At 56.7% G+C, this 19,744-nt stretch overlaps 1 protein-coding gene across 3 annotated transcripts; it reads left to right on the forward strand.

Annotated features, from left to right (window-relative positions):
- The first annotated feature begins 3,763 nt into the window (after positions 1 to 3,763).
- Positions 3,764 to 18,988, forward strand: TPRA1 (transmembrane protein adipocyte associated 1). 3 transcript variants are annotated; one of them, XM_037023611.2, is made up of 12 exons: positions 3,764 to 4,415; positions 4,552 to 4,934; positions 12,575 to 12,716; positions 12,835 to 12,967; positions 15,505 to 15,591; positions 15,683 to 15,755; positions 15,847 to 15,926; positions 16,451 to 16,537; positions 16,707 to 16,767; positions 16,962 to 17,064; positions 17,161 to 17,241; positions 18,416 to 18,988. In XM_037023611.2, the coding sequence occupies exons 3-12, from the start codon at positions 12,592 to 12,594 to the stop codon at positions 18,657 to 18,659; spliced, it is 1,074 nt and encodes a 357-aa protein (XP_036879506.1). In that variant the 5' UTR covers positions 3,764 to 4,415; positions 4,552 to 4,934; positions 12,575 to 12,591; the 3' UTR covers positions 18,660 to 18,988. The 3 variants fall into 3 exon arrangements, with proteins under 3 accessions (XP_036879506.1, XP_036879504.1, XP_036879505.1); XM_037023609.2 differs by having other exon boundaries at positions 3,774 to 4,415; positions 16,451 to 16,561; XM_037023610.2 differs by having other exon boundaries at positions 3,774 to 4,415; positions 4,634 to 4,934; positions 16,451 to 16,561.
- Positions 18,989 to 19,744: the final 756 nt, after the last annotated feature.

Here is a 19,744-nt window from a genome sequence, read left to right on the forward strand (position 1 = left end):
TGGGGGGGATCCTTTTTCCAGGCTCTCTCCCATGGCAGGATTCAGTGCCTCCTAGGCTGTTGAACAAGGACTCGGTTTCACACTGGTGCAGAGGTGGGGGCCTCCTCCACTCCTTGCCACATGGGCCTCTCTATAGGGCCTCTCACTACATGGCAGCTGGCTTTTCCCAGAGCAGGTTTATGAGAGGGTGAGAGAAGCCATACAAGGCAGAAGCCATATTCCTCAAGTGACATCCCATCACTTGTGCCATATTCTGTTTTTTAAAAGCAACTGGCTAGGTGCAGCCCATTGTCATGGGGAGAGAATTGATTATTGCGGGCCATCTCAGAGGCTACTGACTAGATAGGCAAGATGACAGACAGGGTCAGAAGATGACAAGCTGCCAAGAGTCCAAGTTTGGGAGGACCAGAGCCATTGGTGGTGCCCGTGAGAGCTGGTCTGTGCCGAAGGGGTACTGGACACCACAGTGGAATGTGCTCGAGGGCTGACTGCAGGGAGGTGAGAAGGGTAAATGTGGACAGCTCTTTGAAGGAGTTGGCCGTGTGGTTGAGGAAGGGCTTTTGTGAGGGGAGAGGCCCTCTGGGCATACTGATGTGAGGAGGGTAGGAGGAATGCAAAGGTGGACCAGGGTGGAGCAGCCTCTGTTACAGCCCACAGTGGTCTGCCCGCTGGTACTCGCAGCTTGTGTCATCTCCTCCCGCACTGTACCAGAGTTGGTCTGTGTGGCCAACACTGATTGGATGTCACTGCAGAGATGAAGTTATGAAGAGATTGTGGCTTCACTCTCCTTCTCACTCTGAGGGGAGCCAGCTGCCATGTCCTGAGGACACAGGTGGCCCAGTGAACAGCCCCATGGAGAGAGGAACTGAAGACCCCAGCCAACAGCTATGTTGGACTCTCTGGAGCCACGCCACCTTGGGGTTTATTTTTCACACATCAGTAGGCATCAGGCCCTGGACATCATCAAGGACAGGTGTCCTCCTACCTCCTGGTTTCATGTCTTCAGCCTATGGCTGTTGTCCTCAAGGTCTTCTTATAGCTGCTGCTGCTCTGGACATTGCATCTGATCATTAGCTGGCTCATCTCTGGTCAAGCACAGCCTTTTCGCTTCTTTGTCAGCTGGTCATGAGGGCCCTCCAGTTGGCTGTAGGTGTGAATGAGGGAGAGGTGCTGATGTGACAGTGGTATATGACATGGGTCCACAACTGATCGCTTAGTCTTACAACAGATGGCTGCTGGGCCCACCTGAATTTGCAGCTTAGTGGGCCTGATAGAACCCAACTCATTAGGGCCTGCTCTGGCTTCGTGGTCGCTTGATGTACCCTAGTCATCTCTACCAGGGTCCTGTAGCTTGGGGAGGTGCCTTTTGAATTATATGTGGTTTTCTGGTGTCGTTGCCCTGGCCTTCTAGAACCCTAGGGATCTACATCATGGTTTCAGCACTTGGGCTTGCCAGAAACCTTAAACAGCATCTTTTTTACCACATATGCCTCTAATACCACAGGGTCTATTGTCCTGTGGCCCATGGGACAGGCCTTTCTTGCTGTGAGCCTCATTCAAAGCTGGAAGCCTTTGGGATGTATGGGTCAGAGCAGCATTCCTAGGTGTGGAATATGCCACCTCCAGAACCCAAAGAGTAAGTCCCAGCATTGTGCTTCCTTTCCTGTGATGGGGTGTACCACATTTATCCCTGACTGCAGAGGGGTGTCCTGGCATTCCCAGACCACGAGACCCTACCAATTTCACTGAATGCAAGCCCCCAGATTTTCACAGGGTTTATCTCCCACCCGCTAGAGCACAAATGTCTCATCAAGGTCTTCATTTACTTGTTTCCTCTTGTCCGTCCAGCCAGGTTAGCAGGATGTCTCCGGTGCAGTAAAGCAGTGCATTGCTCTGCAGATGTCCAGATGGCCAGAGCCCTTCAGATTTAATATGACAAAGGGTGGGAGGGTGACCACGGGCCTGGGGCAAGACCATAAATGTGAACTGCTGTCCTTCCCTGTGAAAGTCATGGTTCCTGATGGGGATGGCCAGATGGAAGGAAGGCCACGCACTGGACCTGAGGCTGTGTTGATCTGTGCTGGCATGACTTGCACCACTACTGTTTGGGCTGTTAGTTGGTTGAGTCCGCAGCAGACCTCTCCCATACCCTGTATTGTTTTAAGGTCAGACGGATGGATGAATTAAATAGGAATATGATGGGGTCCAGCTCCACACCCCCTGCCCCACTCAGAGGCTCTAGGCCTTCAACAGAAACACTAATCTCTGCCATTTCCCCCAGTTTGTGATACTGCCTTTTACTCACTTCTTGGCTGAGGTGAGATGGTGGGGGTAAGATTCAGGACTGTCACTTAACCTTCACCTCTCTGAAAACTGTCATCATACAAACCAAGTGTTATTCTACTGACTACAGAGTCTGTCCTTCTCAGTGATCAGTCAGGCTTCGTGGCTGGTACTTTGGCCTAGATGGTTCTGTGATGGCTGGGCCCTCTGTCTCTGACAGCTGAGCACTACCATCTTGTCTCTATTATTTTGGGATCCCCACTGCTGTCAGGAAGCCAGGTTCTGTAACAGCCTCTCCTACTGTCAGCCGTGTCCTCAAGAGAATGACCACTGCCCTTGAGCTTGGTGCCAAGCAAGGAACAGAACCCGGGTGTCAGATCTTTGTGTTTTAAACAACCATTCATTGAAATTCGCTGATGCCACACTCCATCCTGTGCGTAAGGGATACCGCAGTGAATAAGCTGCTGCCTCTGCCCTGAAGGAGAGGGGGTGGAATAGATACGCTGTTATTCCACAAATACAATCTCACAAAAACTCACGTGTGGGGCCCAAAACTCAGAGAAAAAAAACACAGAATCGTGCATTGTGATAGTAATAGCAAACTCCTCCCCACCCCCACCCCAGGAAGTCTGTAGTGTCTCAAAACACATAAAAGTAAAGGTTACTCATTGCACCACCACCCCCTCAGTTAACTCCATCTCTCCTCCTTCCTGGCACTCGGTAGGAGGGAAGTTTCCTGCCCCCCTAGAGGTTAGAAGTGGCCAAGGACTTGTTTTTGCCAACATGTGGGTAGGGATAATGCCTGAACTTCCTGAAGGAAACTGGGGGCTGACCTTGACTCTGCACAGCCCATTCCTGAAGGGACACATCAGCATGGAGCATAGCCTCTCCTGGCTGATACAGAAGCTGATCATGCCAACCACGGTCCAGGCTGGGAAAGTCCCAGCTAAACCAAGTCCCAAATGGTTACAAGGCAGTGACTTCCTTCCTAGTGTACAGGAGTAGGTGAAGACAAGGCCCGGTCTCCTTGCAGCTGCACTGGAAGCAGCTGTGCTGCCATGGGGTGTGTACCTTGGGGTTGCTGTCAGAAGAGGCTGCCTTCAATTTGCACCAGGCAGTGAGTCAGCCATAGGACATTGCAGGGAATGTGACAAGCATGGTTCTGTCCCCTGACACTGACGCTCTAGTAGGCGGAGGCTGATGACTCACTAGGATACAAGTAAATGAATATAATCATGTTAGAGAGATGGTGCTGGGAGGGAAAGAAAAGGGCATTATGTGACAGAGACTGGACAGCTACTTTTTAGCTGGGGTGTCAAGGAGGAAGTCATGTGATAGGGAGTCAGTCAGGCAAGGGACAGATGCAGAGATCCACAGGCAGGAACAAGCTTGGTGTGTGTATATATACATATTCAACGAAGAGAAACAGAAAGCAGTGTGGTTTGAGCACACTGAAGGAGGAGGAGGAGGGTGGGAGGTGAGGACTCCGAAGCAGGGAGGGCCAGACCATGCAGGGCTAACCGCAGAAGAGGCAGGAGTAGACACATGTAGATGTCAGGAGGGCGAGGACAGGGGCAGTCAGGAAGGCTTCCTAGAGGAAGCTGAATGCTAGAGGAAGGATTGTTGATGTTAGAGATGGAGGAAGGACAGTTCAAACCCCTGCGTCTTGATTTTGACACTTCCTGGCTGTGTGGCTTTAGGCAAGCTGTTTAACGTCTCAGGTGCCTCCCTTGTAAAAGGCGACTGATAATAGCTGGCCTGCAGGGTTGTGCAAATTAGTCTCTGCAATCTGGGTGGTGGTCAACGACGCCCGAGCGCTTTGATGGTGGACGTCCAGGCGGCGTAGCAAGCTGGTCAGAACGCGTCGTTCCTGGGAGGGGTGTCTCCTACCCTTCCTTCCTCACCCAGGTGACCAAAGGTCACCCGGCCGGTCAGCGACTGCCGGACGCCGGAGGCGGTGGCGCGCTAGGGGGCCGGTCTGCCGCGGCTCCTCCCCGGACCGTCAGGCCGCAGCCCGGCCCCGGAGAGGAGCGCTGGCCGAAGCGAGCGGGTCCATTGAGAGCTGCTGACAGCTGGCCAGCGAGGGGCCGAAGTCCTCAGCTCTCGGGTCAGCGATCAAGGCGTTTTTCCGGGTGAGAAACGGAGCAGCTATCCTCCCCCAAGTGGCTTTCCCCCAGTGCCTGCGTGCTGTCTCTTTAAGAGGTCAGCGGGCCGCTCCGCCCCTTAGGGATCTGAGTGGCTTCTTCCGTTGTTTGTGCCCTCTTTTAGGTGTCGCTCCACTCCTATAGGCTACTGGAGGCTTGGGGGCGGGCCTGAGCGCTACAAGTAGGGACTGTGGATGTTTTTGTAGTTTTGGCTGAAAGAAAAGGACGCTCCTGCCTTCCGGGTTGCTGCAGCTGGCAAGGGCTGCACGGTGTCCTGGGGGCCGGTGGGCCCTGCGGGCCCGACGAGCTGAACACTCTCGACGACGCCAGCTTGCCCCGATTTCCGTGGAGCCCGCCTCCCTCGGCTCTTGCGCGACGCTCCCCGGCCCCGTTGTCAGCTCCGCGCACGGGAGGCCGGAATCCCGGAGCCCCTGCGCGGTCAGCGCACCCACTACAGCGGATGGGCCGCCCTGGCGGCGGGGCCTGAGAACGGCCTGGGGCCCTCAGGTAAGGAGGTGACCCTCTCCCAATCCTGCCACAGCTGGAGGGGGGTCCTATCCCAGCGCGGTGAAATCCTACAGCGCGTGGGGCGCCTCCTCGCCTCTGCCCGGGCTGGGACCACCGCTCCATAGACGCCTCGTCAACAGCCGCTGTCCCCCGACCCCTTCCGGGAGGGGAGCTCCTGAAGCCCGGGAGCATCTAGTGACCCCCCGTGACAGCTGAGAAAGAGCCCGGCGTCAATGGGGACCCTCACCCCCATCGATTGGATGGGCGACCACCTGTCCCCGCTCCTTCCTCCGGGAGTGACCCCTTCCCGCTCAGGGCACAGCCTCGTAGGACACCCTTGGGGGAGCTTCAGAGGGCAAAGAGATTCCTGGGTGTAAGGACTAAAGGGAGAGGGGTTGGAACTGGGAGTCCCGCGGGGGAAGGGGCAGGGGAGGGAGTGCGGACCCTCACAGCTGGACAGAGTCTGGGGTTGTGGCCAGCAAGCAGAGCTGTGGACCCTGTGGCTTGAGCCTGTGCACGGGAAGATCTGGCCTGAGTTATCCCCCCACCGGGCCTGTGTCGCCATCTACAGTGTGATGGGGCCTGCCTCCAGCTTTACGGTGGCCTTCAGCAACCTGAAACGGGCCAGGGAGTGTGTTTTTACCCACGGGGGCCCATGCCGCGCCCAGCACTCTGCTGCTGGATTAGGGGAGGAAGGGTAGGAGTGACTGCCGCCTGGCTCCGCAGCAGGGGCTGTGGGGTCCTGCTCTCACTCCCCACAAGGTCTTGGCTGCGCTCTGCTGGAGATTCATCTGTCTGCCTCTTAGGTATTGTTGACAACTTATTTTGTGCCGGGCACTGTTCTAGGGGATAGGGTCATGAGCAGGCTGGGGTAGACAGCCGGTGAACCCATAAATAAATACACAGCTAGGGCCACCACTTGAGGCAGAGGCCAAGTGCTATTATTGTAAAGAAGCACAGGGTGTGCTAGCTGTGAGAGATGGTTCAGGAGGGCTTCCCTGAGGAGGTGGTCCGAATGTTGAGGTAATGGTGGGAGAAGAGCAAGCACAAAGTTCTGAGGTGGGAATAAGCATGGCAGCTTGGGGAAAAAGACTGAAGCCAGGGGCCGGGGAGTGGCAGACGAGCAGAGCAGCAGGCAGGGGTCAGGTCAAGTTGGGCCTTGAAGGCCGAGGGAAGGGGTCCAGGGTTCCCCTTCCTTCTGGGGAAGGAAGCTCCCGCCCAGGCTGCTGCAGTTTACCAGGAGGGGCCTCTCTAGGTAGTATCTACTCCCAGCTCTAAGGCTGTGGAGTAAGGGAGTTGGCCTCTGTCTGTGGAGGTTTCTCACCCTGTTTTGGTTCCAGGTTTAAAAGCTCAACAACCAGCTTGGGTTCGGAAGCAGAGGAACATTATAGAAACTAAGAACCACAGCTTCGTTCTTCTGCTCATGGTTTTCAGTCTTCCTCGGGGTTTCCCATCTAGCAACTCCCAGTCAGGTTCGGTCAATCCCACTGCATAGATGAGAGATGGGAAGCTGAGGCCCAGGAGGAGGGGCCTTGTCCAGGAGCTCACAGCAGACCTGGTACCTCAGGAGCAGAGCTGAGCTGGTGTCCTGCTCCACAGGCCGGCCTCGGGTGGAGGGAGTGTGGGAGGGAGGTGGAGGCCCATGTGGCATGGGAAGATGGCCTCCGGAATGTTAATGCGGTCAGGAGAGTCCCTCCCAAGTGAAAGAAGCAGCCATCCTCGTTGCCCTGGTCCTGACAGGTGCAGGGTTGCCCCAGAGAGCTCAGCTCAGTACTCCAGGACCTCCTCCTCTGACAATTCCCTTCCCCACCCGTTGTGTCTGCCCTCAGCTGGCCTTCCCTGGTCCTGTTTCCTGAGCCTGCAGACCCCGTGCTCTGCCACTGTCTGGATTCTTGCCCTCCCCCTCCCACCCTCGGGGGCCAGGAGCTTACCCATGTGGTGGGAGGAGAATGTGGGGCCAGTGCCTTACATTCTGTGCCTCCACACAATGCGCACAATACTAGGTCCCTCTCTCTTAGCGGCTGCCATGATGGTTAAGTGTGCTACCACTTGTAAAACATCCAGCCCTGGGTCTGTACCCAGTGGGCATCGTTTTATTTATTTTTTATTGCTTCAGTTATTTTGATAAGTGTTGACACAGAGTGGCAGCCCTGTTAAGGCTGACAGCCTCATAACTCAAGTGTGGTTCCCTGATCAGCAGAGCAGCGGGCACCACCTCGGAGCCTGTTAGAAATGCAGACTCCTAGCCCTGCCCCAGGCCTGCTGGATCAGAACCTGCATGTCCACAGCCCTCAGGTCTGAGAAGCACAGTCCTAGATGGAGCGTATAGCCCTCCGTGGGAAGGTGGAGAAGCTGAGGCCCTGGGGGGCCACCTGGCAAGTTGCTGCCTCAGGGTCTGAGCACTAGAGGCAGACAACCTGGATTGCAGGCCTGCCTGGCTCTGAGCGCGGTACAGTGGGGACAATGGAAGTACTTCCCCTAGGGCTGGGAGGGCTCAGTGAGTGTTCTTGCCGTGATTATAGAATTAGTAGGGGAATTGGTGGAGGGACAGCAGCTGACATTGTTCCTCACCCCAGACCCTGGAGCAGGTGAACTTTGAAGGGGGCCTTTGGACCTGTGAACCAAATCCTTCCCTCTCCATGTCCCTCAGGGAATAAAAGCAGCAGTTACCTTTGTATGGCCTTTTGTAGGCATTTATTTCTCTGGACTTGTTTGATTTTCTGAGCAGCCGTGTTGGGTAGGTGGTGTCACCATGATACTCAGAGAGAGGAAATAGCACAGAGCAGAGCCAGAAGTGCAACCCAGGTCTGCCCAAGACCATAACCTGTGTCAGCTGAAAGTCGTACAGTGGTAAATAAGAGGAATCAGACTTAAACTGATCTCAGATGAGAAGGGAATTTGTTGGATTTATAACTAACAAGCTCAGGGGGGTAGGACTGGCTTCAGGTATGGTTGCACCCAGGGGCTCACACGACGATCTATTTCCATCTGTCTCTCAGCTCTGTGTTCCTCTGTGCTGGCTTTGTTTTCAGGTGGGTATCCGTGTGTGTGTCAAAGTGGTACAGCTCTGGCTTACTGCTCTTAGCAGAAAATGTAGCTGTTTCCTAACAAATATGGCAAAAGTCTCAGGGCTGAGTCTCATTGGCCAGGCTTAGATCACAGGCCCATTTCTTAGCTTTGTAAAGGGGTAGTAGTTAGCTCTATCTAAACCTCATGGATAGAGACTGGGGTAGCTGAGGTTACCCCTGAGAAAAATGGGGTACTGGACAGGCAAAACCAAGAGAAGCCCCCCACTGTGGCTTCTCTTATTGCTGGCTCCTGTTCATCCCCACTGGCTCCTCTTTGCCACAAGGGCCTCTCTGTTCCTGCAAGCTGCTGGATGCTGGGCCGGCACCCCTCAGTCCTGCCCTGCCTGGGGCTGCTTGGCCCTCTGTCCCAGGCCAGAGCTGGTATCAGGTTGCTGGGACAGAAGACTGTCCCACAGGGAGTGCTGAGCAGGGTGGCTGCGGAAGCCCTGTCCTTCAACTCCAGTCACTTTCAAGTTAGCATCTCGGGTCACTGGAAGTCTTGAGGGAGGAGGCACACCCCCTGCCCGCTGTGACCTCCCTGTGTCCAGCATGGCCTCATGTGGCTGCAGGTTGGACTCACACCTTCAACGGCCACATAGAGGTGCAAAGAAGGGGGCCTTTCTCCTAGAGGAGACTTCTGCCATGTGACATCACATGCCCTTGCCTGAACCTGCCTCTGGCATGGAGAACATGCCCACCGTTTTTGACTTGGACCAGAGTTTCTCTGCAGGGCGCTCTTGGCAAAGGGGAGGACAAGCATTTGGACTGTCCCGAAGGTTGCAGAATATTTGGCAGCCCTGGACCCTGTCCATGAAAAATCAACAGCCCCCTGCCGCCTGCAGCCCCACTGTCAAACTGGAACACCCCTGTACCCAGCTGAGGGTCCGGGACTGCAGCATGCCTCGCTTCATGTGGCCCCACCCCAAACCACTGGCTTGCATTAATTGAGATTCCACTCCCAGTGCCGGGGAGGGGCCCCGCCTGTTCAGCAGGGCATCATGGAGGGAGTCAGAAACTAAACAGCACCTTGTTAGCAAGGAAGAAGGAGGCAGTGTTTGGTGGGGACCCCGACACAGTGTCAGCCTGGCCTCTGCAAAATACCTGACGTCTCAGGCCAGAAGCTGTGATATCAGCCTCCCCAGCTCTCTCCCCTCACTCCCGACTGGTGTCTGTGGTCTTACTGGCCGCGCCTCCCAGGGGTGTTCCAGATCCCTCCATCCACCCCAACTGCTACCACTAGTGAGGCCCTGTCCTCTCACCAGGACGGGCACAGCCGCCTCGGTCTCCCTGCCTCCACTCTGCCCCCGCTTCTGTCCATTCTCCACAGCAGCCTGAGTGATTCCCTCTACATGGAAGTGGGGTCCTCGGTCCTGTCACCTGCCTTCAGAACAGCCTTCTGCTTGCACTTGGAGTGAAATCACATTGTGTGTGGTTATGTGGCCCCACCAGCCTCTGGATTGCACCCCAGCCACTCTGGCCTGCTTTTTGCCCTGTGAACAGGCCAAGCCTATTTCTTTCCAATGGTCTTTGCATCCACAGTCCTCCCACTGGTATGCTTTTTGTACAGATTTTCCCAAGGCTGGCTCCTTCTCAGTTATTTAGATCTCAGCTCAGATGTCACCTTGTCTGACAACCCAGTGCAGAGCCGCACCCCTTTATATTCACTGGGCTTCCGGCTTAGCTGTTGAAACAAAGGCCAATGTCCATACTTGGGCCTGGCTCCGCTCAGCATCATGTCTGTGAGGTCCTCACTGCCTGTAGCAGTCTCTTCTCTTTATTTCTGCACTGTTTGAACTGTTTATGGAATGCTGCCATCTGTGTGTGCATTCTGCTGATGGTGGGCACTTGGGCTGCTCCTGGCCTGGCCTGTAATGAATGTGCCTGGAAGTGGAGACAACGGGTCATAATGCCAAGTCTATTCAAGTTGTCATTTGGAATGCTGGCATCTGTTATGTCCTGGTTCCCAGCCACACCTGGCTCGCCTGCCTTGGGTCCCCATAAGCTCCCTGTGAAAGTCCCTGCTGCTCTCAATGTGGACCCAGCTCCTCTGCTGCCATCCCTGAGAGTCCTGTGACCCGGGAGCCTGCCTCAGCAGCCCTGTGTTGCCAATATAGTGGCTCTTTCCCCCAGAGCCAAGGTAAGAAGATAGAAGATTATTCCTGTCTGTTCCATGGCAGTCAGTGTGCAAGCTGTCCAGGACATGCATGGAGGCCCTATCATGTCTGGGACCCAGACACCTTCTTATTGCTGTTATCCTCAATATGTGGCGTCTGTCTTGTGGTCTAATATGGCTGCTGTTGCTCCTACCACCACATCCCATATTGCAAGTGGGACAGGAGAAAGACATGACCTGAAATTGGCAAACCTCACCACTCATGTCCAACTGGATAAAACTCAGTTAAATGGCCACAGACAGTGTGGCAAGGGAAGCTGGGAAAGTACTCATTGTTCTGGGAAGCCACATGCAGGCTAAAATCCACAGGCTCCAGCACAAAAGGGAAGGGGGGACGTTGGGGGGCCCGCAAGTCTCTACTGTGTTCCCCATCATTCTGTACCACTCCTTTTTTCTTAGCACTTATCTCTGGGAGAAGTACAGTTTTTTTGTGTGCTGGTGGTTGGCACCTTGAATGAGGGCTTGTGAAAGTCCTGTGTGCCCAGTGCCTACATTCACCCAGGGTGCACAGAAGGTGCTCAGCCGTGTCTGCTGTGGTGGGAGAATGCAGGAATGAAGGGGGTACTTTGGTTGCTGTTCCATCAGTAGGGAACAGGGAAGGAGCCAGTTTCTTTCTTTGGAACTACTATGTGTCTGGCATGCTCTGTTTAATACTCCCTGTCATTGGCATGCCCACATATGGGGACGTGACCCCAGAGCCAGTCCATGGCCTGTTGGAGGGAAGAATGGAGGGTCCTGAGCCACAGGTCTTGGTCCACCTGCTACAGGATCCTCCATCCCTTTTGACCAGAGGCGGCATCATGTTCCATGACTTGGACCAGTAGTGAGGGTATCCCTGTGTCCCCTCTGCCCATCTGGGGCCTGCTGCTTGGGGGTGGTGCTGGTGAGGGTGCCAGCTCGGGTCCTGCTTGATCTGCAAACCCTTCCTGCCAACTGGCGCTGAGCACCCTGGGCTGCTCCCTGCTGGAGGGGAGGCCTGTACTATAGGCGTTTAAACAGAACACATCTTTTTAATTTTGAAAAGTTTACTGAAGTAAATCCCATACAGAAAAGTGTGCACATCACAGGTATGCAGCTTGATGAACACAGTGAGCTTGTCTGCGTATTTGCATACCCACCACCCAGATCAAGCATCCAGAAGCTGGTGTGCCTCCCCTCCACTCTGCACTTCGTCCTTTGCAAGGGGGCCCCTAACCTGGATCTCCACGGGGGTCAGACCGCGTGTCTGCACTTGGGCCTGGCTCTGCTCAGCATCATGTCTGTGGGGTCCTCACTGCCTGTAGCAGTCTGTTCTTTTTAGTTCTGCCCTGTTTGCACTGTTTATGGAGTGTTGCCATCAATGTGTGTATTCTGCTGATGGTGGGCACTTGGGCCACTCTGGCCTGGGTGGTTATGAATGTACCTGGAAGTGGAGATGCCGGGTCACAAGGCCCAGTCTGTTCAAGTCATTTGTGTGCAGGCATCTATTATGTCCTGGTGCCTGGCCACAACTGGCTCCCCTGCCCTGGGTCCCCCTGAGCTGTCCGTGTGGGCCCAGCTCCTCTGCAGCCACCCCCGAGAGCCCTGTGACCTGGGAGCCCACCTCAGTTGTCCAGGGTGGCTTCCAGGGCCCAGGACACCAGCTGTCCTGTCTTCCGGCTGGATTCCTAATGTCTCATTCCCAGCTCCTCCCTCTGCCTCCTATTCCCTCTCCGGGATCTGCGTGGAGGCCTCCTGCGCGTCTTCCTTGGTGCAGTGTTCCCTCCGTTTGCATCTTGCCTTTCCAGGGTGGAGCAGAGGAAGGCAAGGTGTTGTGGTCCACCTGAGGTGTGGCCCTGGGAAGCCGTGTGACCGCACACAGGTCACTCGGCTACCCCGGCGGTTCTGCGTCCCTGTGGAGGGTGGCACTGCGACTTGCAGTCACTGAGGACCGCACACGTCAGGCTGCAGGAGACACTCCATCCACATCGCTTAATTATTGTTCGCCACAACCTCACAGGGTGGATGCTGTCATTGTGCCCACTTCAGAAGTAGGGGAAACTAAGGCCCAGGCGAAAAGGAAGTAGGAATAGGCTGGGACGTGAATGCTGGCTCCTAGCTCCTCTGCTTCCTTCTCCCTTGACCCTGGGTTTGGAGGGACTCGCTGGGGTGACAGCAAGTGGCATGCATTGCTGGGCCCAGCACACAGATGGGCTCCGTCACTGGGGTGGCTTTTATTGCCTGGGACTTAAGGGACAGAGCCTGACATGAAGGGCTGGGCCCCTGTTGGGGCTTGGCTTGTGGCAGGCATGGGCGGGTGGGGGAGCGGTCCGCAGGCCCACTGTAGGCAGCCCCTCGTGTATCCCACGGGGAGCCTGAGACCCAGCGGCCCCAGGCACACAGCCCCTGCACTGCTAACATGGCGCCTCTCACTCCCTCAGGGCCGGCTGCTGGCGGGATGGACACTCTGGGGGAGGTTATTGGCCTGAACGGGAGCACAGTGCTGCCCCCGCCCCTGGCACCCAACCTCAGTGTGCCACATCGCTGTCTGCTGCTGCTCTATGAGGACATTGGCGCCTCTAGGTGAGGCAGGGACAGCCCCACAGAACAGGCAGGCTGTGTGGGGGGGTGTGGGGTGGGGGTGGGTGGGGCATGGGTGCACAGCCTCACCAGTGAGCCAGCCTCTGCTTCTATCTGCTAGGGTCCGGTACTGGGACCTCCTGCTGCTCATCCCCAATGTGCTGTTCTTCATCTTCCTGCTCTGGAAGCTTCCGTTTGCTCGGGCCAAGATCCGCGTCACCTCCAGCCCCATTTTTATCACCTTCTATATCCTGGTGAGTTTCACTCCAGTTGGTGACAGAAAACCCAACTCCAACTGGCTTAAGCAGAAAAGAGCATTATTAACTGCTTCTGTACTGGCCAGCTTCAGGTATGGCTGCATCCAGGGCATTGACGGATGTCAGCAGGACTTGGTCTTTGTCTGCATCCCTGCTCTTCTCTGAGCTTTATGTTAGATGAGTTGTCCGCTAGGGCATCATGGACAGCCAAGAGCAGCTTCGGGCGAGCTGACATCCTGCCTCCCTGCCAACCCCAGCACAGTACCTCTTTCCTGATGGTGCCAGCATAGACCTGGAATTGCCTCCGATTGGCCCATCTTGGGTCCCATGTTCGTCCCTGTAACAATCAGGGGAAGAGGCTCTTTGGAGGGTGAGGTTGGCCAGGTAATATGGACTGAGGAGGGTCATAGTCCTTGGAAGAAAACTGGGGAACCAGAACTATGGGGAAGGGGAATAGATGCTGGGAGGGAAAAAATGCTCACTGCAGCTTCCATCCATCCATCCATCCATCCATCCATCCATCCATCCATCCATCCATCCATCTGTCCATATGTCCACACACCCACACATTCTACAAGATCTCTTTGGAGCAGACTTACCACCTGTCAGGAGAGCCTGAATTTTCATCACTCAGTGGTCCTGTGCGTGTTGTCTGGGAGAAGTAGCAGGGCTGTGGGTGAGAAGACGGCCCCAGGTGCGGCCCCAGGTGCGGGGTGACCAGCTCCTTTCCTTCAGGGCTCGGGCCTTACTGACCGGAGTCCCCCTGTGGTGACTCTTACTTACCACTACTGAGAGCCGGGTGGCTCCCTGGTCCTCCTCTCTGGCCTGGCTCAGAACATTCCAATCGTAGGAGTGGGTAGTGGGCAGGCCAAGAGGCAGAGGAGGCTGTGGAGAACCTGGGGGGACACTGGTTGAGGCCCCAGGGACCCCTGCTGGAGCCCCTTCCCCTGTGAGGTGGCAGTGGGCAGGGTGGGGATCGAGGCCTGCTTTCCTCTCTGCTCTTTCCCGCTGCCTCTCTGACCATTTACTCATTTGGGTATTTACTCAACAGATATGAGGCACCCATTGCTTGTCAGGCAGATGTGTTTCCTCAGGGAGTGGGTGGGGAGGAAGGACCTGGGGCCAGTACCCAGGAACAGGGGGTAGGGCCAGGGAGTCAGCACTGCTCGGTAAGAGTGCACTTGGGCAGCTTGCCTTCCAAAAAGCCCACTGTGCAGAATGACCTTGGACCAGCGGCTTGGCCCTCTGGGCCTCAGTGCCTCCTCCGAGATGCATGCTGGCCACTGAGTTGAGCACTGAGTACCACGGTGGGCCCAGCTCCAGCCCAGGGGTGCTTGGCCTGCGGTAGGCACACCACAGTCTGTGGCTTCTGCCTCTGGCCCTGCTGGGTGGCGTCTGCTTCCAGTGGTTGGACACGGTTTTCATGGCACAAAAGATGGAGTGTGTGTGAGTTTGGGCTCTCTTGTTTGTTTGTGTCAGTGAACCCAACCTAAACTCACAGAAGCTGGAGACAAGGTAATTGGTGGGAAGCTGACAGGTCCTAGGGCTTCAGGCATGGCTGGTTCAGGGACTCAGTAATGCTGCTGGGGCACCATTTCTGCCTCCCTCTCGGCTTGGCTCCCTGTGATGGCCCTGTGTCTAGCAGCCTCTGCTCTCATGCTGGCTGGTGGCCCCAGCAGCTCCAGGCTTGCATCCCCTGAGCTTCCTTTCCCCAGGGCTGAACCTCATGTCCTGGGTGTGACTCTCACTGGACTTCCTTGCCCCCCGCCCCCAGCCCCAAACCAGGGGAATGGCATATGCTGAATGGCCAGCCCTGGGTCGCCAACCAGTCCCTGAAGCCAGGAGTGGTGGGTCAGCCCAAACCATGTGAAGGAGGAGAGGGCAGGGTAGAGGAAGGAGGCTCTAGCCAGAGGAAGGGGCTGATACTGGGCTGATAAAACCGCAGATGCCGAGCACAGGCAGTTCTCTACAAGCTCTGGTGCAGCAGCCTTCCCCAGGGTCACTGACGCCTCTTCCCTACAGTCTCCTTGCACCTAGCACCTATGTCTCAGAAGGAAATTCCTTAATACGGCAGTACTAGCAGCAAACGTGTACCTAGCCCTTATGTGTGCCAGGCACGCTTCTGCTACGTACCATTCTCCATTTGGTCCTCCCGACGGTCAAATGCAGCAGGCGCTGTTTTTACCCCATTTCACAGATGAGGAAACTGAGGCATGGAAGTACATTTCCTTCCCTGAGTTCACAGAGGCAGAAAGTGGCAGAGCTGGCGTTTGGACCTAGGCAGCCTGGCTCCACTATGTCACCCCTACTAAGTGTTCCAAGGTTGTTGGTGTAGCCAGGAAACTGATGCCTGAGAGGGGAGGGCCAGGCCTGAGGTCCCCCCACTCACCTGCATCCCACCCCTGACTTGTTCAGTTTGGAATCCTTCCCTTCTGAGGAATCAGGCTCCTGTAGTTGTGGGGAATGGGCTTGCAGTCCCCCGATTCCCAGAGGTCTGGGCCCCGATTCCACCACCCCACCCCCTCTCCCACCAGGTGTTCGTGGTGGCACTGGTGGGCATCGCCCGGGCCGTGGTGTCCATGACTGTCAGCACCTCGGATGCTGCAACTGTCGCAGATAAGGTGTGGCTGGGCCTGCCGACAAGGGGGCTGCTGAGCCCTGGGGAGAGGGGTGACTGGCCCCTGGCTGACACTCTGCCCCCTCTGTGTCCAGATCCTGTGGGAGATTACCCGCTTCTTCCTGCTGGCCATTGAGCTGAGTGTGGTCATTCTTGGCCTTGCCTTCGGTGCGTGTGCGGCCTGGGCCGATGCTCTCCCTGCCCCTCCCTGGCGGACACCTGGCTGGCTTCTGCTGGCTGACCAGCATGTTTCTTCCAGGTCACCTGGAGAGCAAGTCAAGCATCAGGAGGGTGCTGGCCATCACCACCGTGCTGTCCCTGGCCTACTCTGTCACCCAGGCAAGGGTGGGCTGGGACAGCCCAGGGGCCCCCTGAAGGGGCCGGGGATCAGTGAGGGCTGGGCACCCACTGCTTCTGGTCCTGGGTCAGGCTGTGAAATTTAGCAGGTGTAGTGTTCTCAAACTTTAAATGCACCTAAGGGATCACCTGGGGTGCTTGCTAACCAGGCAGGTCATGCCCCCAACCCATCCCAATCTTGTAGGTCAGGGTGGGGGCAGGGAGATGCCCAGAACCTGCCAGTTTAACAGGCAGCCCAGGTAGGGACAATGCAGGTCTGCAGACCTCCCTGAGAGCTGTGCATTCAGAGACCCCTTTCTTAGGTTGGGCAGGGGCTGCCCCTTGCCCAGCTCTACCCCCTGCCAGGCCTGTTCTGGGTGTTGGAGCAGGGAACTCAGGACCAGGCTGGGGAGCTGCGTGGATGGGGTGGACAGCTTTGGGGACTGTATGCCAGGGGGAAAGCTCCCAGGAAGAGGGCTTTCCAGGAGACAGGAGCCTGTGAAACCCTCCCCTGCCTGTCCCTACAGGGGACACTGGAGATCCTGTACCCTGATGCCCACCTCTCCGCTGAGGACTTCAACATTTATGGGCACGGGGGCCGCCAGTTCTGGCTGGTCAGCTCCTGCTTTTTCTTCCTGGTGAGGTGGCGGGTGTCCCCCCACTGCCTTGGGGGAGGCTGGGTGAGCCTCTGGGCTGGAGGCAGGGGCCCGGATGCCTTGGTTTGGGGCTTGCCTCAGCCTGGTGCTCCCCAGCATCCTTCTCAGGCCCTCTGTGCCCCTGCAGGTCTACTCTCTGGTGGTCGTGCTCCCCAAGACCCCACTGAAGGAGCGCATCTCCCTGCCCTGTGAGCAACTGGTGCCAGGCGAGGGGTGGGACTGGGCCCAGGGCAGGGGTCTGTTTGGGCCACTGTAGCCTAGAGCTGGAGAGCCCTGGCGAGAGGGAGGGTGGCCTCCCGGGGGACCCAGAGGGGTTCCAGGTGATATACTGGGCAGGAAGGGTGGAGGCCAGGGCAGGATTTCACGCCCCCTCACCCCCCAGCGCGGAGGAGCTTTTACGTGTACGCAGGCATCCTGGCGCTGCTCAACCTGCTTCAGGGGCTGGGAAGCGCGCTGCTCTGTGCAGACATCATCGAGGGCCTCTGGTACGCGGGGCAAGGCCGGGCTGGGGGCGACAGGGAGCAGGCTAGCCCCCCTTGGCATGAGGCCTCACCCCAACCTGCCCCTCCCGACCCCTCCAGCTGTGTAGATGCCACCACGTTCCTCTACTTCAGCTTCTTTGCGCCACTCATCTACGTGACCTTCCTCCGGGGCTTCTTCGGGTGAGTCCTTCCGCGGAGGGAGTGCGGGTTGGCGGGTGGGGGTCGCAGCCGGTTCTGGGGTCTCGCCGCCCACTGCCCTGCAGTTTAAAGGTTGCGGGCGCCCCCGCGTGGCTGCCGATGGAACTACGCCCTCAGCTTCTGCGCTTGCGCATAAGCATGCTGTGGCGTCCTGAGCCTCCCTGCTTCCTCCGTGCAGGGATGGCAAGGGACAACCGTGGTGGATGGGGTGTACGTGTGTACATATACAGCCGTGCATATGTATACATGTAGATATACACACGCGCACGTGCATGCACACACGTCCATGTATACACCTAGAAACATACACATATATATATATTTTATATGCAACAGACATACTTTCCCCACCAGAGATAGTAGCTATGCACACTGTTCTACACGTGCTGTTTTTCATTTAAGGATGGATTAGCTCATTCCTTAAGTGACCATTCATTGAGCACCTGTGTGCCGGGCACCACTGTAGCCATCAGACACGACAGGAACAAAGTAGACCCCAAACCCCCAGGCTCCTGCCGCATGTATTACCAGGAGAGGAACAGGGTTGGGGGAGTCCCGTGAGTATTTGGGCATGGGGCGGGGTGCACTTGTATGCATGTGTGTTTGCAGGCATGTCAGGAAGATGCGATGTTAAGGACATGTGGGGATTGAGGCTTGGACCCCTGGCCTGTAATGTGGTGGAAGGGCTGGCGTTTGCCCCCACCCCAAGCTTCAGGGTCTTCTTTGTACACTGGGTGCTATGCTTCCCCTTCAGGGCTATCCTGAAGACTGAGGGACTGGGCAGGCACACAGCGGGTAGTAACAGCTGCTGGGTGGAGGTCACCGCCACGTTTGCCGAGCATTCTGCGCCCCGCCCCGGCTGAGGCTACCGACTTATCCTATTCATCCTTGGCAAGGAGCCCCCTGAAGTTGATAGTTGCACCCATATTGGAGTGAGAAGGCAGGTGCAGAAGCACCTGCCCAAGCCCACACAGCCAGGAGTGCTGAGTTTAAAACAAGTCCTTGTGGCCTAGAGTCCAAGTGACAGGGCCTCCGGGTGAGCATTAGCAGCCATTAGCCCCTTTCCTCCCAGTCTGCCAGCCGTACTGCCCAGAGAGGGAGGGCCTTTCCTGACTCCTGTGGTGGGGCTCCCCTGCCCCTCTGTCCTCCCCACCAGCTCGGAGCCCAAGATCCTGTTCTCCTACAAATGCCAAGTGGACGAGACCGAGGAGCCGGACATGCACCTGCCCCAGCCCTACGCCGTGGCCCGGCGCGAGGGCCTGGAGGCGGCTGGGGCTGCCAGCACACAGTTCGACGTGGCCGGCGGGGTGGCCTACCTGGATGACGTGGCCTCCATGCCCTGCCACACGGGCAGCATCAACAGCACAGACAGCGAGCGCTGGAAGGCGATCAATACCTGAGTGCTGAGACCCAAGAGGAGGCCAGGGAGCAGAGAGTCCACGGGGAGAAGGGCAAGGCCATGGCAGCAGCCTTGTGCAGGCCCTGTCCTGCCCTCCCGGCCTCATGTTGCCCTCAGCCACCTCTGCTCTAGCTGGGGGCTACCTCCCGTCTCTACCTGCCATCTCCCTGCTCAGGGACATGGCCAAGACTTTGATCAGGACTGGTCTGGCCCTCCCCACCCCTCTGCCCACTCCCCATGGCACTGTGGCCGCCACAAAGTCTGCTCTGGTGGGTGGGTTGAAGTGTGTATATTTTCTTGATCTATTTTTTAATAAAAAGGAAAATGAGAGGAATGTGACTCTATGGGGTTCTGTAGGAACTCTGTGGCCAGCTCTGTTCAGGAGCCCGAAGGCTATTCTGAGGTCCCTGTGCGTCCCTCTGTGTCCTGGGCCTGGGAGAGCTTTAACCTGTTTAACCAAGGCCATTGGCTGGTGCCCAGGCCCTGGGCTGGCTGCCTGGAAGTAGAGAGTCGACCCCAGCCTCCCAGCCAGGGGCCTGTTTGAGTAGGGGAGACACACGTGGAAAGAGAACTGTGTCCCTGTGCGCCATTGCCCCTCCACCCCGGTGCAGGGCGTGGGTTTGGAGTGAGCCCTGTGGGTTCCGTCCTCTCTGCTCCCTTCACTCTGTCTTCCTAGGCAGCCACAGCTCTGGTTTTGGCCTCTGTAAAATGGGGATAAGGACGCCTGCCTCGCAAGGATATTTATAAGGATTAAGAGGTAGTAAGAGTGAATGGCTGGCATAGCGTCAGGGAACAGTAATAACGAATTATTTTTAGCCACTAGGATAGTGTGTGGCACATAGTAGGCACTCAGAAATAGGGTGGTAGGGAATGACAGTTATAATCAGGATGGGTGTGATGGGCTGGGTATGGGGATAAGTCAGCATAAAGCACTGGGGTGGTAAGACAGTAAGGGGAGAGGGGCTGCCTGTGTCCACATGGCTGCCACTGTGCCTAAGTCTGGCCTTGAATCTGGGCAGCCAGAGGAAAAGGGAGTTTCCAGTTATGTAACTCCCACTGCCAGAGAGAGGAGGTCCAGTGGGGCCA

This window comes from Manis javanica, chromosome 3 (assembly GCF_040802235.1).
Source record: "Manis javanica isolate MJ-LG chromosome 3, MJ_LKY, whole genome shotgun sequence".
Classification (NCBI taxonomy): Eukaryota; Metazoa; Chordata; class Mammalia; order Pholidota; family Manidae; genus Manis; species Manis javanica.